The sequence below is a fragment of the Dioscorea cayenensis genome, chromosome 8 (genome assembly GCF_009730915.1).
Source record: "Dioscorea cayenensis subsp. rotundata cultivar TDr96_F1 chromosome 8, TDr96_F1_v2_PseudoChromosome.rev07_lg8_w22 25.fasta, whole genome shotgun sequence".
Taxonomy (NCBI): domain Eukaryota; kingdom Viridiplantae; phylum Streptophyta; class Magnoliopsida; order Dioscoreales; family Dioscoreaceae; genus Dioscorea; species Dioscorea cayenensis.
Genome location: NC_052478.1, coordinates 3,202,378 through 3,219,578, shown reverse-complemented (window position 1 = coordinate 3,219,578; position 17,201 = coordinate 3,202,378). Strand labels below are relative to the sequence as shown.

Here is a 17,201-nt window from a genome sequence, read left to right as displayed (position 1 = left end):
ACCGCCGTACGTGTAAACACACCACCATGCAGTCTTACACGTGTGCATGCATATATCCCTCTCATGCTTTTCTCCACTTCCCTTATCCCTTCTCCATCTTTCTATATATACTCTCCTCATCTTCTCCATCTCTCCAACATCAAAACCCAATTGCAGTCCTTTGCATTCCATCAATGGCCACCTTTCCAAAAACCCTACCTTATCTCCTTCTCGTCCTCTCCATCTTCCTTATTTCTGAGGGTCTTCAGCAACAAGATTCTGAGAAAAAGCTTCAAGAATGCTATCAACGGTGCGAGAAAACGCAATTGGAGAAGGCCAGCTTGGAACACTGCAAGATAAGCTGCCAAGCTGAGCACGGTGGAGATGTTTATCAAGAAGAGAGAGGAGAAAGAGACTACGTTTTCCGGAAAGAGAGGTTTGTGCAGAGGCTCAGGACTGAACATGGGACCGTGAGAGTCCTCCCAAACTTCTACCAATTGTCCAAGTTGTTGGTCGGGGTTAGTAACTACAGGGTCTCAGTTATCGATCTCAAACCAAGAGCCTTTCTCAAACCTCATCATCTTGATGCTGAGGTCCTTCTCTTTGTTGCCAACGGTATGTATATATATATATGTAATGTTCATTAATAAATCTTAATCTAATTTTTAGAACATGTACTATATATATATATAGGACGTGGAAGTGTTGGTGTGGTGGATTCGGAGAGCAGGAACACTCATGATGTGAGAGAGGGTGATATCTTGAGGATTCGGGCTGGGTCCATCTTCTACTTGGCTAACAAGGATAGCAATGAGAGGTTCATCATTGTGAAGCTGTTGAATCCAGTCTCCCAGTATGGCCAGTTTAAGGTAAGTCTCTTCATAATTTGCTATGTCATTCGATGCATGGTACCCAATCTCATCATGAGATGATTCTAATTAATATGCTATTATATATATATATATATTTGCAGGAGTACTTTGCTGTTGGCTTCCAACAAGCTTATCTTCAGCGCTTCAGTAGAGAGGTTAAAAGGGCAGCCTTCAATGTAAGTATATATACAACTTCCTATACATAACAGTCGTGTTTATTTTCATCTAGACTAATTAAACTAATGGTGGATCGATCTATTATATGTATATATGTGCATCAGTTAAAAGCTGAGGAAGTTGAAGAACTATTTGGAGGACAACAGCAAGGACAGCAGCAGCAACAGCAACAGGGAGCAATCATAAGAGCATCAGAACAGCAGATCAGATCAATCAGAGGGTCAGAAGGTGGCAGTTCACGTCCATCCACTGAGTCAAGGGGTCCATTCAATCTCTACAAGAAACGACCCACACACTCCAGCAACCGTGGGAGACTCATTGAGGCTGACCGTAATGATTACCAGCCACTGAGGGACTTGGACATTCAAGTCACCTTCGCCAACCTCACCGAGGTTATTAAAAAAAAACCCACGTCTTAATTAATATATATATATATATATATATATGCAAACTAATATTTATAGTTAGCTCTAATTTCTCATATTGTTCTTCTTCTTCTTGACAGAGATCCATGTTAGCTCCGTTCTTCAACACTGAGTCACATAAGATAGCAGTAGTGATGAAAGGCAGAGGCACTATAGAGTTTGTACGCCAGAGAAGAGAAGGTGAACAGCAAGAGAGTGAGAAGGGAAGAGAGCAAGAACAAGAAGAACAAGAGCAAGAACAAAGTGAGCCACAGTATGAAAGAATCAGCACCCAAGTTAATGAGGGTGATGTCTACGCTGTCCCTCCAGGAATTCCAATCGTCCAGATTGCATCTTCCAGCCAGAATCTAGAGGTCCTTTGTTTTGAGACACGTGCGGAGAGGAACCAGAGGATCTTTCTTGCAGGTCCTAACAATCCATGGAGAAGGATGGAAGATGCTGTTAAGGAGTTGACTTTCGGAAGAAGAGCAAGGGAAGTGGATGAGAAGTTGTCTCTCCAGAAGGAGACTGTGATCATGGCCGGGCCTGAGGAAAGAGAAGAGTACCCACTGTCCAACATCATGAATTTCTTTGGCTTTTGAGAGCTTTAAGCTGGTTCATGGGATATATATGTTGTGCATATGAAGGTGAGGAAGTTCAAGTATATATGTAATTGAATAAAGAGTTTGGAGACTGTAATCTAAGTACCTAATGAAGTATGTATCTCTTAATAAATAAGATCCCACCTTTTTGCTTTTGAAGTGTTAATTACTATGTTTTTTTTATGATAATAATAATAATTGAATAATGGGTTGCATTCATTTAAATAGTATTTAGGCAGAATATCACATTGGTTGATATTTTTTAAACGAACTGTCATCTAAATCAAACTATCAATCAATTAATATCGGTTTCTTCCTGGGTCATCTTGGGTGTTCGTGTTTTGCTATTCAAACCTGCCCGTTGCTGTGAGGATACAGGCCGTATGGTGTCCAAATTTATCAATAAATAAATAAATAAATAAATTAGACCAAAGTCTATTAAAGTAAATATCTCTCTTGTATAAAATTAATGTTTAACTCCCTCTCGCTATAACTATGGGACGTGGCACACAGGCCACCTTTGCATGGCACATTAATGGCACATTAATTTGGCCACTTAACATTATATTTGGCTTGGTCGGTGCAATGCAATTTTCAAAAATATCACATTTAATCAGTCAACTATTGTCAATCAAGCCATTGCACACACTAGAGAGTTTAATTGCTTTTCTGACCCTCGGAAAAAAACTACTTTTGTATAATTTTAACTATGGCGATGGCAACTTTCTATTCTTCCATGCAATTGGCAATTCCAGGACGCAGGTAAGGTCGACAGGTTTTTTTATTGCCAACTCTAATTATAAAGTAATTCTTGCAGGATGTATATCCCAGTCAATGCTGGATAACTCTTTGGATGAACTTAATGCTGGATAACTCTTTGGATGAACTTTTCGCATTGGAAGTCGCTATGCAGACAGTGTTGGATTTTAACATTCGAATCAAAAATATTTTTTGTGATCATCATGGTGTCAGGGAGTTAATTTGGAAGCCTGATCTGCGCACGGCCTGGAGATTCTGCCCTCAGATTAGCAACTTGAAGTTTTTATTGGACTGTTTCAATCAACCTAACTTGCTTGTTATTCCTGCTGACTGGATGACTCCGGCTATCAATCTTGCTTCTATTGGATTCAACTATCATCATCTCAATTTATTTTTGGGTGGCAAGGATTTACCTTATTGGGTGATGCGTTCTTTCATCAAGCTGGGTTTTATTTTTTAGGGTTGCTCTCCTTGTTTTGATTTTTGTTTTGTGTTTGCCTTGTAATTGTTGGTGCATTTTCTTATCTTTTTAATATATTTAGCTTCTCTAGTTGAGAAGTTCTCCACAACATTATATTGTTTCTTTTTTTTAAGTATAAAAAATAGTTCAAAAAAATATATTAAATGTTTTTTTTCATGAAGCATACAAATATCCAAACCCTAATCTCGATAATTGTAGAAGAATTTTCATCATAAACATCTAAAGAATTTTTTCTCTTGTACAAATCAAATGTGTAATTCATTCTCCCTGTCTCCATGAGATGTGGCACACAGGCCACGTAGCGCTCATCCTTTGCATGGCGCATTTGGCCACTTATCATTATATGTTTTTTCCATGAAGCATACAAGTCCTATTAGGTGTTACTGAGAAGATTGGATACGTTATTAAATAATTCATAAATGCTTCAAAAAAAATTTAGACTTAAAAGTGTAAAACGATGAAAAGATAAATCTAAAAATTATGAAATGATATGTTAATAAAATTTGGTCTATCGAACTCGATCTCAAATAATTAATAATTAATAATTAATAATAATAATAATATTACGTTGAAAAAAAAAGAAAAAAAAAAGAAGTTTTTAAGGTATCTTTCAAGTAATAACTCTTGACATATCATGTTCTAGAATTGATGTAAATATATAATATTTGAAAGTTGTTTTGTGGTGCATGTGCCCGTGATATCTGTGTATATATAACTAATATAAGTGTAATAAGTATGATTTATATAAATATATATATATACAATGTTCTAATTTGCAATATTAACAAACCTTGACCCTTTTCTTTCAATAAATTGTGATTTTTTTTTATTTTTTTTTATTTTTTTAAAAAAACAAACCTCAACGTTCAACAAGTAAAACTCAAAACAAATACTAGAAAAAGGCGATCTTATTTAATTATTTATTATCATTACATACTTCCATTAACAACGCTTCGCAAGTTCTTATTTAACTAGTTACATCTCCACTCACCAAACACACTTGCTCATCTCCATTACATAAAACATATAAAGCATTCAAACCTCAAAGGAATCAGTGATAGAAAACAGAGGGTCCTGGCGTTCTCTTTCCTCAGGACCAGGGAGGATCCCCCTCTCTTTCTGCTGAGCCAACCTCTCATCAACTTTCCTTGAGCTTATTCCAAAGGTCAACTCCTTAACAGCATCTTCCATTCTTCTATATGGATTGTTAGGACCAGTCAGATAGATCCTCTGGTTCCTTTCAGCTCTTGTCTCAAAGCAAATCACCTCAAGATTCTCGTCGGAAGATATCAGCACGGTCGCATGATCTGGTGGGATGACGAAGAGAGTACCCTGACTAACTTCAGTCCTAACTCTTTCATACCTTGGCTCACTTTTGCTCTTGCTCTTGCTCTTGCTCTTCTTCTTGTTCTTGTCCATGTTCTCCTCTTGTCTGCTCACTCTCTTGTTCTTCACCTTCTCTTGGTTGTCTCTGGCTAGAGAGATGAGGACACACAAACTCTATAGTGCCTCGTCCTTGTGTTACTAATGCTATCTTGTGTGACTCAGTGTTGAAGAACGGGCCCAACATGGATCTCTGTCAAGAAGAACATGATGAGAACTTTGAGACAATTAAATATTGGTATGGATTTATATAGAAGTTAATTAATTTAAGTAATTAATTAAGACGTTGTTTTCCTTTATAACCTTAGTGAGGTTGGCGAAGGTGACTTGAATGTCCAAGTCCCTCAGTGGCTGGTAATCATTACGGTCAGCCTCAATGAGTCTCCCACGGTTGCTGGAGTGTGTGGGTCGTTTCTTGTAGAGATTGAATGGACCCCTTGACTCAGTGGATGGACGTGAACTGCCACCTTCTGACCCTCTGATTGATCTGATCTGCTGTTCTGATGCTCTTATGATTGCTCCCTGTTGCTGTTGCTGCTGCTGTCCTTGCTGTTGTCCTCCAAATAGTTCTTCAACTTCCTCAGCTTTTAACTGATGCACATATATACATATAATAGATCGATCCACCATTAGTTTAATTAGTCTAGATGAAAATAAACACGACTGTTATGTATAGGAAGTTGTATATATACTTACATTGAAGGCTGCCCTTTTAACCTCTCTACTGAAGCGCTGAAGATAAGCTTGCTGGAAGCCAACAGCAAAGTACTCCTGCAAATATATATATATATATATATATAAAATAGCATATTAATTAGAATCATCTCATGATGAGATTGGGTACCATGCATCGAATGACATAGCAAATTATGAAGAGACTTACCTTAAACTGGCCATACTGGGTGACTGGATTCAACAGCTTCACAATGATGAACCTCTCATTGCTATCCTTGTTAGCCAAGTAGAAGATGGACCCAGCCCGAATCCTCAAGATATCACCCTCTCTCACATCATGAGTGTTCCTGCTCTCCGAATCCACCACACCAACACTTCCACGTCCTATATATATATAGTACATGTTCTAAAAATTTGATTAAGATTTATTAATGAACATTACATATATATATATACATACCGTTGGCAACAAAGAGAAGGACCTCAGCATCAAGATGATGAGGTTTGAGAAAGGCTCTTGGTTTGAGATCGATAACTGAGACCCTGTAGTTACTAACCCCGACCAACAACTTGGACAATTGGTAGAAGTTTGGGAGGACTCTCACGGTCCCATGTTCAGTCCTGAGCCTCTGCACAAACCTCTCTTTCCGGAAAACGTAGTCTCTTTCTCCTCTCTCTTCTTGATAAACATCTCCACCGTGCTCAGCTTGGCAGCGTATCTTGCAGTGTTCCAAGCTGGCCTTCTCCAATTGCGTTTTCTCGCACCGTTGATAGCATTCTTGAAGCTTTTTCTCAGAATCTTGTTGCTGAAGACCCTCAGAAAGAAGGAAGATGGAGAGGACGAGAAGGAGATAAGGTAGGGTTTTTGGAAAGGTGGCCATTGATGGAATGCAAAGGACTGCAATTCGGTTTTGATGTTGGAGAGATGGAGAAGATGAGTATATATAGAAAGATGGAGATGGAGTAGAGATAATGGAAGTGGTGATAAGCATGAGAGGGATATATGAATGCACACGTGTAAGGCTGCATGGTTTTGTGTTTCCACGTACGATGGTGCTGCATGGAGTTTTGGCCTGCTGTGCATGATGAGGCCTGATATATATAGTCCAATTGCTTTCTCTCTCATCACTGGATAATACCGATTTTTTTCATGCAAAGATAAATATATATATATATATATATATATAATTATTTGCCGAGTATTATTTGTCATAGAGCGAAATATATAAAGATATATGAGGAAATTTTTTCTATTTGTTTTAAAATATAGATATTTTAATTGGTTTCATAGAGAAAAATAAAGGATAGGCAACACAAGAAAATTTTAAAATTACATAAATTAGTAGGTAATTAAGCTTTTTGATGTATAAGTGCCTTTGAAGATAAGCAGTTGGAGTCCGTTAAAAATTATAACATTGATATGCAATATTTTGTAATTTCTAAATAAATTCTAATATTGTGGATACCGATATTTTTAATATATTAGTTAAGTGATTCAATAGAAAGACCATCATCGTTGGCCGGAAAATGTATATTTACAAAATATTTAAATTTTATAATTGTATAATTAATTGTAATTTTATAAAAATGCATATATATGAAACTTTAATTTGTTTGTTATAAGAAAAATAAAATACCAATTAAAATTATGCAAATAGCTTAAATTATAGGAAGAAGAAAAAACTAGAGTTGTTTTAATGTGAAAAAAGGCTAGAGTAAGAGTTCAATATTTTGGTTAGATATATTGTTGCTTGTTTTTGCTTATATTGTCTGAGAGTTTAGTGTAGATCTTTACTTATTTTTAAGGTTATTTTACAATATAATTAAAAAATAAATAAATCTTTCATATAGTATGTATATATATAGATAGGTAAACATCTTAATTATTTACATCAACCTTACTTTAAAATAAATAATTACTTTGTAAGAAGTTAATTAGTCTTAAAATTAATGAAATATTATAATAAAAAAAAATTCTCAAAAAGAAGTCCACGGTTACTTCCAATTTGATCAAATGACCCAAAATTTTTGAAATATCCAAAACATATATCCTCATTCTATTGAAACTTTATTTTATTTTTCTAAATATAATATACATTTTCTACGTATGTTTAATTTGGCCATTCCAAACTTGTCAACCAAACACCCCTGTAATTTATCTCATCTGTGAGCTCCTCAGTGTCCATATTCTCATGCCACACATTACCTAAGTCACTGCCACGTGTTTCACGAACATCCACGTGGAGAGACTTCATGCACACCTCAACGGTTACGTGTCCATCTGCATGCAATCACGAACCACGAGTTGTTCCCATTTTGCCCCCTTTTTCTTTTTCTATAAATACATTTTCTCTACTTCTTTTCTCTCAGCATCACAAGCTCAATTAACAAACAAAATGGCATGCTCATTAGCTTACATCCTTCTCTTCTCTTTGCTCCATGCTTAACATCAGAGCTTAAGAGAGAACACTGCTACAAAGAGTGTGAAGAGGCTTTGGACAAGCATGAGAGAAAGAGATGTGAACTCTTGTGTTTGGAGAGAGAAGGTGAGGGGGAGCAGGAGGAAGAGAAGTCCCCATTCTTGTTTGGTGAGCAGAGCTTCAAGCACTGGATAAAGTCTGAGCATGGGTACTTCAAAGTGCTTGAGAGGTTCTCAAAGAAGTCACCATTATTGATGGGGATTGAGAACTATAGGGTTGCTATACTTCAGGTTGATCCAAAGACTTTTGTTATGCCAAACCATTGGGATGCTCATGAAGTCTTTTATGTCATTAATGGTATATTGTTTTTATTTTCTTTGTTTCATTGATTAATTATTGGTTCTTTTTCACTAACTAATTAATTAATGATGCATGGATATATATATATATCTATATATATATATATATATATTTAGGGAATGGAGTTATATCTATGTTAATGGGAGAAAATCATGTTCTTGAGTCTCAAGAAATAAATGAAGGAGATGTTATGAGAGTTCCAGCAGGTGCACAAGTGTATTTGATAAACAAGGATGACAAAGAGAAGCTCAAGATTGCAATGCTCATCAACCCAATTTCATCAATTCCAGGTCGCTTTAAGGTTTGTATATTTCATATTAGTTTGGAACATTGTTTTGATCAGTTTTAATATAAATTGTTACTAATTACTGACATTATCTTTAAATATTAATGCAGGAGTTTTATGAAGAGCTTTAGCACTGAAGTTCTTGAAGCTTCTTTCAATGTGTGTGAGTATATATTGAATAATTTTAACCTTATTATAATTGATTTGATATATAAAATAGTTTCATTTTCATGCATGATATATAGTTAATAATATTATTATCTAATCTGGTTTTGTAGGCTGAAAGAGGTGAACTAAGGCATGTGCTTGGGCATGATCGGCAGAAGCAAGATGAGGATACAATGGTAAAAGCAACAGATGAACAGATAAGAGGCATTATCAAGCAATCGGAAAGTGGGAGTGGAACAATACCATGGCCTTTTGAGCAATCAAACAAGCCATTCAATCTTCTCCACAAGAGGCCTTCAATTTCTAACAGGCATGGCAAGCTCCATGAAGTCAATGCCCATGATTACCAGCAACTACGTGATCTTAATATTGACATCTCCATTGCTAACATTACCAAAGTAATCATCTTTATTTAAACATATATATGTATTATTATTAGATATGTATCAAAATTAGAATATTTCTTGAACCATTCTTATATATATATGATTGAAGGGTTCAATGATGATGTTGCATTACAACACGGAAGCAATCAAGATTGTATTGGTGATAAGAGGAAGAGGACATTTAGAGATGGCTTGTCCACACACAGAAAGGCAGGAAGATAGAAGAGAAAGGTAGCAAGAAGAAGAAGAAGAAGAAGGAGAAGGTCAAGGAAAACAAGAAGGGAGAGGATATTATCAGAGTATCAAAACAGAGATACTCCAGGCAAATTAGTAGTTGTCCCTGCTGGGCATCCTAGTACTAGTATTGCTTCCAGAGATGAAAATTTCATGCTTCTGTGCTTTGGTATTAGAGCTGAGAACAACCAGAGGATCTTCATTACAGGTATATATATTTATATGCATATTATTTGCTTGATTTGTTTGTTTATCTTGAAATTTTAGCTTATTTTCTTCCTGTGTATCTCTCTTATAGTAGTATTCTAAAAATGATATGATTAGAAAAGAATTATGCTTTTTTTTTAAAAAAGCAGGTTGGATACAGCCAACCTGCTTTTTTTTAGAAGGTATTCAAGATAAACCTTTTGTTTATTGTTGATTATGATGCATTTTGATTATTTGGTGACTTTTAAGTTAATTGTAACTATTTATTTATATAGGGAAGAACAATGTTTGGACTAAGATGGAGAAGGAGGCCAAAGAGTTGGTCTTCAGGGATTCAGCAAGTCAAGTGGATAAACTTCTTAATGCACAAACAGAGCAAGGCTTTTGTTCTGGTCCAGATAAGCCTTGGAAAGAAGAAAACAAAGAAGGAACTTCTAGATTTGAACCTCTACTTGGTTTTACTGCCTTTTAAATTAATTTCTTTTTTTGTAAGGTTTTAAGTATGGCTGGTTGGTAGTTGCTGTGTAATTTTGTAAAGAGGTGTAAACATGTGAATATATGTTAAGGTTTGAGAAAAAAATAAGAAGAGCTTTCCATGAGCCATATGGAGAGTTGTACTAATCTTGGATAAATAAATGAGTGTTTATCCTTGTTTTATGTATTTTTGATGTTTCTTTTAATTTGTTTTCTGGAGTGTCTTATTTCCCCTTTTCTTTTCTAAGTAATTGGTGATCATTAGCTAATTAGTATTAATTAGCTTTTTATTAAAAGTAGAAAAGAAATGCGGACTAAACTCAGAACAGAGGAAGCCTCTGTTTTGGGAATTTTTTTAAAATTATTTTTAATATTGATATGTTAATTTAAGTTAATTATAAAATATTATCATGGAATATTTGTAAAATAAGAGAGTTTTCAGAGTTGTGAGAGTACACAAGATTCACATGTTTTTAGAATAATTACTATATGTTTTTTTTGGCATGTAAAGAATTGCTATTTAAATCAGATTTTTTTGTTATAATTAAACTCATAGAAAGTTTGGATTAAGTAGAATGAAATAATGCAATATTAATAATCACTACACAGTGATTCAAGATAGAGGTGGGCACGGGTTCAGCGTCCGTCATGGAGACGGGCCGGTTACAGGTTGGCCCGGATCAACCAGCCAGGCCAGACCCGGTTTAGAACCGGGTTGGCCTGGCCCGGTTTAGAACCGGGTTGCAACCTGGCCCGGCCCGTCGGGTCTGACCATTTTTTGAATTTTCTAATTTTTTATTATTTTTAATTTTCTAAATTTTTAAGAATTTTTTAATGTTTTTTATTGGGTGGGCCAACCCGATCTGGCCCGCCGGGTCTAACCCACTGGGCCGGCCCGCTAGGTCAATATGGAAGTTGGACCGGTTCCAGGCCCGGCTTCCTGTGACACCACCCGTCGGGTTCCACGGGCCAATCCGGCTCATTGGGTTCTACACTCAGCTAAGCTGAGTCAGGGTCAATGGGCCGGTGAATCGCAACCCGACAGATCGGGCCCGTCGGGCTGAACCGGTTAACCGGCTTGTGCCCATCTCTAATTCAAGATGGATTGGTACTTGACTGATAAATTGTTGATTGATTTGTTACTTGAACGGTGAAACAGTCATGTAAAATGGTAGATGATTTAAATTGTGGATTTGAAAGGTAGTGGATTGTTGTTGAATGGTGGATTTGAACTGTAGTGGATTGTTCTTCTTGTTGTTGAATGGTGGATTTGAACTGTAGTGGATTGTTCTGCGAATGGTGATTTGAATGATGAGACTATTGTTATTTGAATGATGATTTGAATGTTGAATCGGTAGTGGATTGTTATTTGAATGGTGATTTGAATGTTGAATCGGTTGTGGATTGTTTTTCGAATGGTGGATCGGTCTGTTTCTCTTTTGATGTACTTGAATAGTGAATCAGTTTGTTTCTTTTCTTCAAGAGATTTATTATTTCAATTTAATTTATAAAAAACTTCTAATATCTCGCCTCATGTCATGTTTGGTTGGGTTAAGAAATTTTTAAATGATTAATTAAACTATCATAATTGGTACAATAATGTAGCTAATTGTCCTTAAGAATTTTTTTTAGTTGAGTTAATAAATTTCTAAATAGTCAATTAAATTATTATAATTGGTACAATAATGTTAATTGGTACAATAATGTATCTATCCGTCTCTTAAAAACCTTATTTCTAATTGGTCGATTAAATCATCATAATTGTTACAATAATATACCTGTTTTTACCTTAACAATTTTATATAGGTCAACATTTCACTTTTTCAAAATAATAATAATAATAACCAATTCGGACAACATTAAAAGTTATATAAATATATATTATGTATATATAAAGACCAAAGTATTAAATTGATGTCATACTGCCCATTTCCATCAATTAAAAATACACCACTCTTAATCACGAACTTCAGCTATGGTGCCAAACCAGAGATAAAACAAAAAATTTTTAAATTAAACAAAAAAATAGAAAATGATTTGTCTACACCAAAACTGGATCTGTAAGGCTTATAATTACCAACAAACCCAACCAACATTAAATTTAAAAAAAAAAAAGAAGAAGATTGACTGAAACCCATAGGACCACAATGAAATAAATACAGAGCACACGAGTGGGTGAGCTCACAATTAACTCCATTTTTCAAGGCAGAAAAAATCAACATGTTATCAGAGTCGTTGGCGATGTTGATATCCATAATAATAAATGTTTGTAATTAATTAACCCCAAACTTAAGAGATGATAATTAATAACAACAACAATAATAATAATAATATTAACCAGTTTAATTAAATATGATTTCTGAGAATTCATACAACAAAGCTACACTCTGAGACTTCTCCAAAAACTTTGGGATACCCAAACATCTACAAGAACTTCAGAAAGACAAGACAAACACACAAAGGTGGAATTTACAAAAGATTAACAAAGGATATCAGCATGATGAATTTCGTGAGAATTTCTCCAACTCTTCCTCAAAAAGCATCTCTTGATTCCTGCATTCATGGCTGCAGAATGCTTTTTCACCTCTGTGAAAAAACATTAATCAAATTATTAGACATGTTCAAGTTCAATAGCTCTGATATATTTTCAGAATAAATACATCATCTTGACAAGCACTAATCATGTTACAAATGCATTGATGAAAAATTAGAACAAGTTGCAAAAGAGTGGGACCTCAACAGGCATGGAGGACAAAGAAATCAGTGGATAGAGTTTTGTCACCTACAACTAAATAACAAATGCAAGGCCAATGTCTAGTCTTTGTCAGAAAAAGCAAACAAGAATCATAAACTTCAGTAATAACTGCAACAAGTTTAACCACCATGGAATGGGTAAAAAAAAAGAAAAAGAGAAAAAAAAAATTTCAAATCAAACAATCTCTGATACCTGTACATGAAAGTGTCTTTCCCCTGTCCAAGTGCTTTGTTGCATGCATAGCAGAAGCTGAGAAAATCATCACAAGTAGAAGAAGCTGTTGTTGCTGCTGCTGCTGCTGCAGCAGCAGCAGCATCAACAGTTAGAGCATTCTCCTTCCTGGAAGCAATGAAACCATCACCACAAGTCTCAATAATACAATCATCAAAGATGTGAGTAGTTCTTGGGTTAGGACCATGAGAAATCACACAAGTGTAGTCCTCTGAGAGCTCAATCTCTTTGGAGGAAAGACTCCTCATTAGAATCTCAGGAGTGGGGGATCTCCTGGCAGGGGAGAAGAGAGCAAGCTGAGAAGTTTTAGTTTTGATGCCAAACTCTATAGGAGAAGAAGGAGGAGATCCAAAAGGGCCATTAATGGAAGATGGGACTTGAATCTTGAGCTTAGAACCAAAGAGTACCATTCTAGAGTCCTGATTCAAAGGATTGCCATGACCTTCATCATCAGTGAGAGCATCAACAATGCCAAGTCCTACTGGTCTTGAGAAGTGTTTGGTTTCAAGTATTGATGTGGGACTCATTGCAGCACCAGAGTCTTTAAAATTTACAGGACAAAACAGAGATGAACCTCCTTGCTTTGCTCTAGACCTCTTTCCCAACATTCTAAAAACTAAAAAAGACGCCTTTTTTTTTATTACAAATTGAACATCAAAGACATTATGAAGGAAAGAAACAACAACAACTCACCTCAAAGATCATACAAAGTTCTAAAGATGCTAACTTTCTCTTATTTTCTTGGTCTAAAGCTCTGAAACTCAGTGACTTAACTAAAGATGCAAGCTTTCAGAGATTAAACATTCAAGAGGTCATAAACACACAAGTATATAGGAAAATTAAAGCAGGAAAATCAGAGAAGGAATCCGTTCTTGTTGGTAATAATACAGAAAAGAAACAAACACTACGGTTTGGTTGTTTGTCAGTAATCCATCAACACAAGTATAAAAAAACAAACAAATGGTAGAGAAAAGCAGAGAAAATTCAGAAAATGGCAAAGAAAAACATCAAAAGGAGATCTGAAAACAATTTGGAAGTGAGCGTATAGAGTGTTTGATGCGATGCAAGGGACTCTTATTTAAAAAGATCAGAGAAATGATCCCGGTTCGGTTTTTTTTTCACCGTTTTTTTCTCTTGAATCGCATTATAAACCGGGTTAGCTTTCCTTTTCTAAGAAAAGGCGAGTGCCTAATTGATGATGACTGGAAACGTCTCTTTTACTTCAATAGTAAAATTTTCAATAAAATTATTTATATAAATATATATAATAAAAACTATATTGATATGAACGGTCAGAGATTAGACCGAGTAAATTCGGTCCAATTTTGACAACCGGTCCGGTCCGAGTGAACCGAGTTAGAGAACCGAAATGACAAAAAATGAAAAGAAAAAAAAAAGAAAGAAAACAATATATCACGAATTTTTCCTGTATGCCCGTACACATGTACTGTAACTCTTAATCCAAAGCGGGTCCCAGTTTAAACTTCCACTCTTTTTTACCGCATTTCGGGTCCCACCCCAAAACCCAAAGTTACCCCTCCACTCACCTCTCTCTACTCTTTAGTTTTTACTCCACTGATCTGATTGTGCATAACTGAAATTTGGAAGGGTTATTCGAGAAATTCACATGATGCTGACGCCAAAAGAGGGCCCCATATTAACTTTTACTTTTTGGCCCCAGCCCAGACTGTAACTTTCTCGAGGATCCCGAGGCCGTTTGGATTTCACCCATTTTACTCTGGATTTCGATTTCGTACGCCCGTTTTTTAAGGATCGACAAAATCAACGACTAAGAAGAGATGGACCAGTTGATCGGACGGATGAGGTTGAACGTCGGCGTATCGTGAAGGAATATCCGGCGTGAGAATAGGAAGGCGTGCCACTTGTTCTCTTTTCGCTTGTCTCGGCTAGCACCCACGCGCGTCCCAGAGAACAAGCATCGTGTGACACGTGGCGATATTTAAAGGCCGAGATTCGAGTGGCGTTGTTCCCCATAAAGAAACGGCCATCCAACCGTACACGTGTAGGGCAGCAGCGTGTCCCCCGAGCGCTGCCGAGCGTGGGGGCATGGTCCCCCACTTTTCACTCTTTGCCGTCAAAAGACTGAAATGACTTAATAGTAAATTCCTTTTCATTACATATTAGTAATCATTTAATATTATTGAGAATGTTCATTTTTTATTTTTATTATTATTTACAAAGAAAGACCAACACCAATCTAGTAGAGACTGTCAAACAATATGCAGTTACAGTAGTGCACCAATTATAATGACTTAATAACTTTTATAAATTTATTAACTCGGTTAGATGTCATATATGATTATTAGAGTCCTAACACATATATACTTAGAAGATATTTTATGAACCAAACTGAATTAATAAATTTCTCTATTAACTCTATAAGGAAAAAAAAATAACATCCTCCCACATAAAATCATAGACATTGAATAAAATCATACTAGTATATTATTATATAGCATTCTATTGTGTATATATAGTACTATAATAATATTATTGACTTAGGGATTCGATTATAAGTCTGTCAATTAATTATTCACGTAATGTAATTATATAGCATTCTATTGTGTATAATAGTACTGTAATAATGTTATTGACTTAAGGATTCGATTATAAGTCTGTCTAATAATCATTCATGCAACATTGCACTACACTGGATAAAGTGGTTGTTATTATTTAACGTAGAATCATTTATTAATGAAAACTACTTTTAATGTAGATTCATTTAATGAAAATTAAAGGCTGATATATAATTTTGTCATAACTTTATTAGACCCACTATTAGGGGGTCAAAACCACTGCGTGTTGCTTTCTTTTCGTAAGTGGTTATGCAAAGCACATTAAAATTACTTATGTATGCCTTTATCATTGCCATGACCTTTTCAATCAGCCTAATTTACTTTAATTAAGATTAAAATGCAGTGAAAATACCAAATTACCTTTGAATTTTATTGGTTTTCTTTAAAAAAAAATAACAATAAAATTAGGAAATTGTATATATCACAAATAAAGTAATATTTATATATCCTCATCAAAATCATATTTATGTGGATATATCTGATCTTAAAAAAAAACTCAAATGATATTAATTAGAAAAAAAAAAGTGTATGAACCCTAAAGTTTTAGTTTGACAATAAATATTAAAGTTAAAATAATTTTTTGGGTCGTTGTCTGAGTGACGTGTTATAAGTCTTTTACAGAGGTATATATTTTTCAACGAAAATTTTTTCTATACATAAATATTTAAACTTTCAAATTTTTATTTTTATTTTTTTTTTTTTTGGGGTAAAACAACTCAAGTCTAAACACAATGGGTAAAAGTTTAAATGGATTTGATAGGAATGAACTGATTTTATTGAATGGGATGAAAGTAAATGTTATATCAAGCAAAATGAAAGGAAGGGGGGAATGACGATGGAGGAGTTATATTTTGGGGGGTTTTAAGCTTGTCCAATGATCATGACCTCTCAAATAATACCATAAATAAGGACATGAATGTGAAGTGGACCCAAAGTTTTTAACTTCCCTTGTCTATTTTTGCTCATCATTGCTTTCTATAAATTTGGTTAACCATCAAGGTCACAACCATAACCCTTTTAATTTCTATATAATTCTCAAAATATAATTATTTATTTATCTTATTTTTCATATTTTTATAAACTTTTAATATTTTTTTCCCAACCACATCTCATCTCCTCCTATGAGTATTCATATATTTTATTTTATTTTATTTTTATTTTATTAGTCTTTTGTAATTTGATATATTTATTACTAGGAGATATATGATATATATAGTTATCACATATTATATCCTTGTATTTTTTTTTAAATAATGACAAGTGTCTGTCTACATCATACGAGAAATTTATTTTTACAGCAGCTAACAATTTGAACCAAGTGACTTTGGTTTTGTAATTTTTTAAATTTAAATAGTTTATCTATTTTTTAAAATAAATAAATAAATAATAAAACACACATTTACATGTAGGGACATTGATGATGTCCATGAAGGTCCACCAACATTTCATTGTTTCTTTGACTCTATCATGCTTCGTGACCTCATCCACAATTATATAAAAGCATTCAATGCTTTTATATAAAATGGGCAAATTTTTTGTGTATATAATATATATAATAAGAAATGAGAAGTTGATTTTATTTGGATCATTAATTATATCCAAAAAATGAAACTTTGGAGGATGGCAACATCATAAGCGTAAGAAAACTTTAAGGATTTTTAAATTATGAGGATATTGGGTTTGGTTGAGGTTAATATAGCGAAACTCTCTCCATTCATTTCCATCAAGTATGACCTTATCTTATAAAAATA

The 17,201-nt window shown here is 34.6% G+C and overlaps 4 protein-coding genes across 4 annotated transcripts; 2 read left to right on the top strand and 2 right to left on the bottom strand.

Annotated features, from left to right (window-relative positions):
• The first annotated feature begins 173 nt into the window (after positions 1-173).
• LOC120267146 (63 kDa globulin-like protein) lies at positions 174-2,034 on the top strand. The gene is made up of 5 exons (XM_039274851.1): positions 174-594; positions 673-848; positions 953-1,027; positions 1,133-1,420; positions 1,534-2,034. Exons 1-5 carry the CDS (start codon positions 174-176, stop codon positions 2,032-2,034), a joined length of 1,461 nt encoding a protein of 486 aa, XP_039130785.1.
• A 2,275-nt stretch (positions 2,035-4,309) lies between these two features.
• On the bottom strand, positions 4,310-6,213 carry LOC120267145 (63 kDa globulin-like protein). The gene is given in 6 exon segments (XM_039274850.1): positions 4,310-4,646; positions 4,648-4,850; positions 4,961-5,248; positions 5,354-5,428; positions 5,541-5,716; positions 5,793-6,213. Coding segments are annotated over 6 exon segments (1,500 nt in total).
• Positions 6,214-7,733: 1,520 nt separating this feature from the next.
• Positions 7,734-9,865, top strand: LOC120266877 (vicilin Jug r 6.0101-like). Its single transcript, XM_039274526.1, is given in 6 exon segments — positions 7,734-8,109; positions 8,229-8,413; positions 8,677-8,964; positions 9,062-9,266; positions 9,269-9,394; positions 9,669-9,865. Coding segments are annotated over 6 exon segments (1,377 nt in total).
• A 2,324-nt stretch (positions 9,866-12,189) lies between these two features.
• LOC120266430 (FCS-Like Zinc finger 8-like) lies at positions 12,190-13,908 on the bottom strand. Its single transcript, XM_039274055.1, has 2 exons — positions 12,815-13,908; positions 12,190-12,453 (listed from the first exon to the last, which is right to left on the bottom strand). The coding sequence occupies exons 1-2, from the start codon at positions 13,459-13,461 to the stop codon at positions 12,360-12,362; spliced, it is 741 nt and encodes a 246-aa protein (XP_039129989.1). The 5' UTR covers positions 13,462-13,908; the 3' UTR covers positions 12,190-12,359.
• Between the last annotated feature and the right edge of the window lie 3,293 nt (positions 13,909-17,201).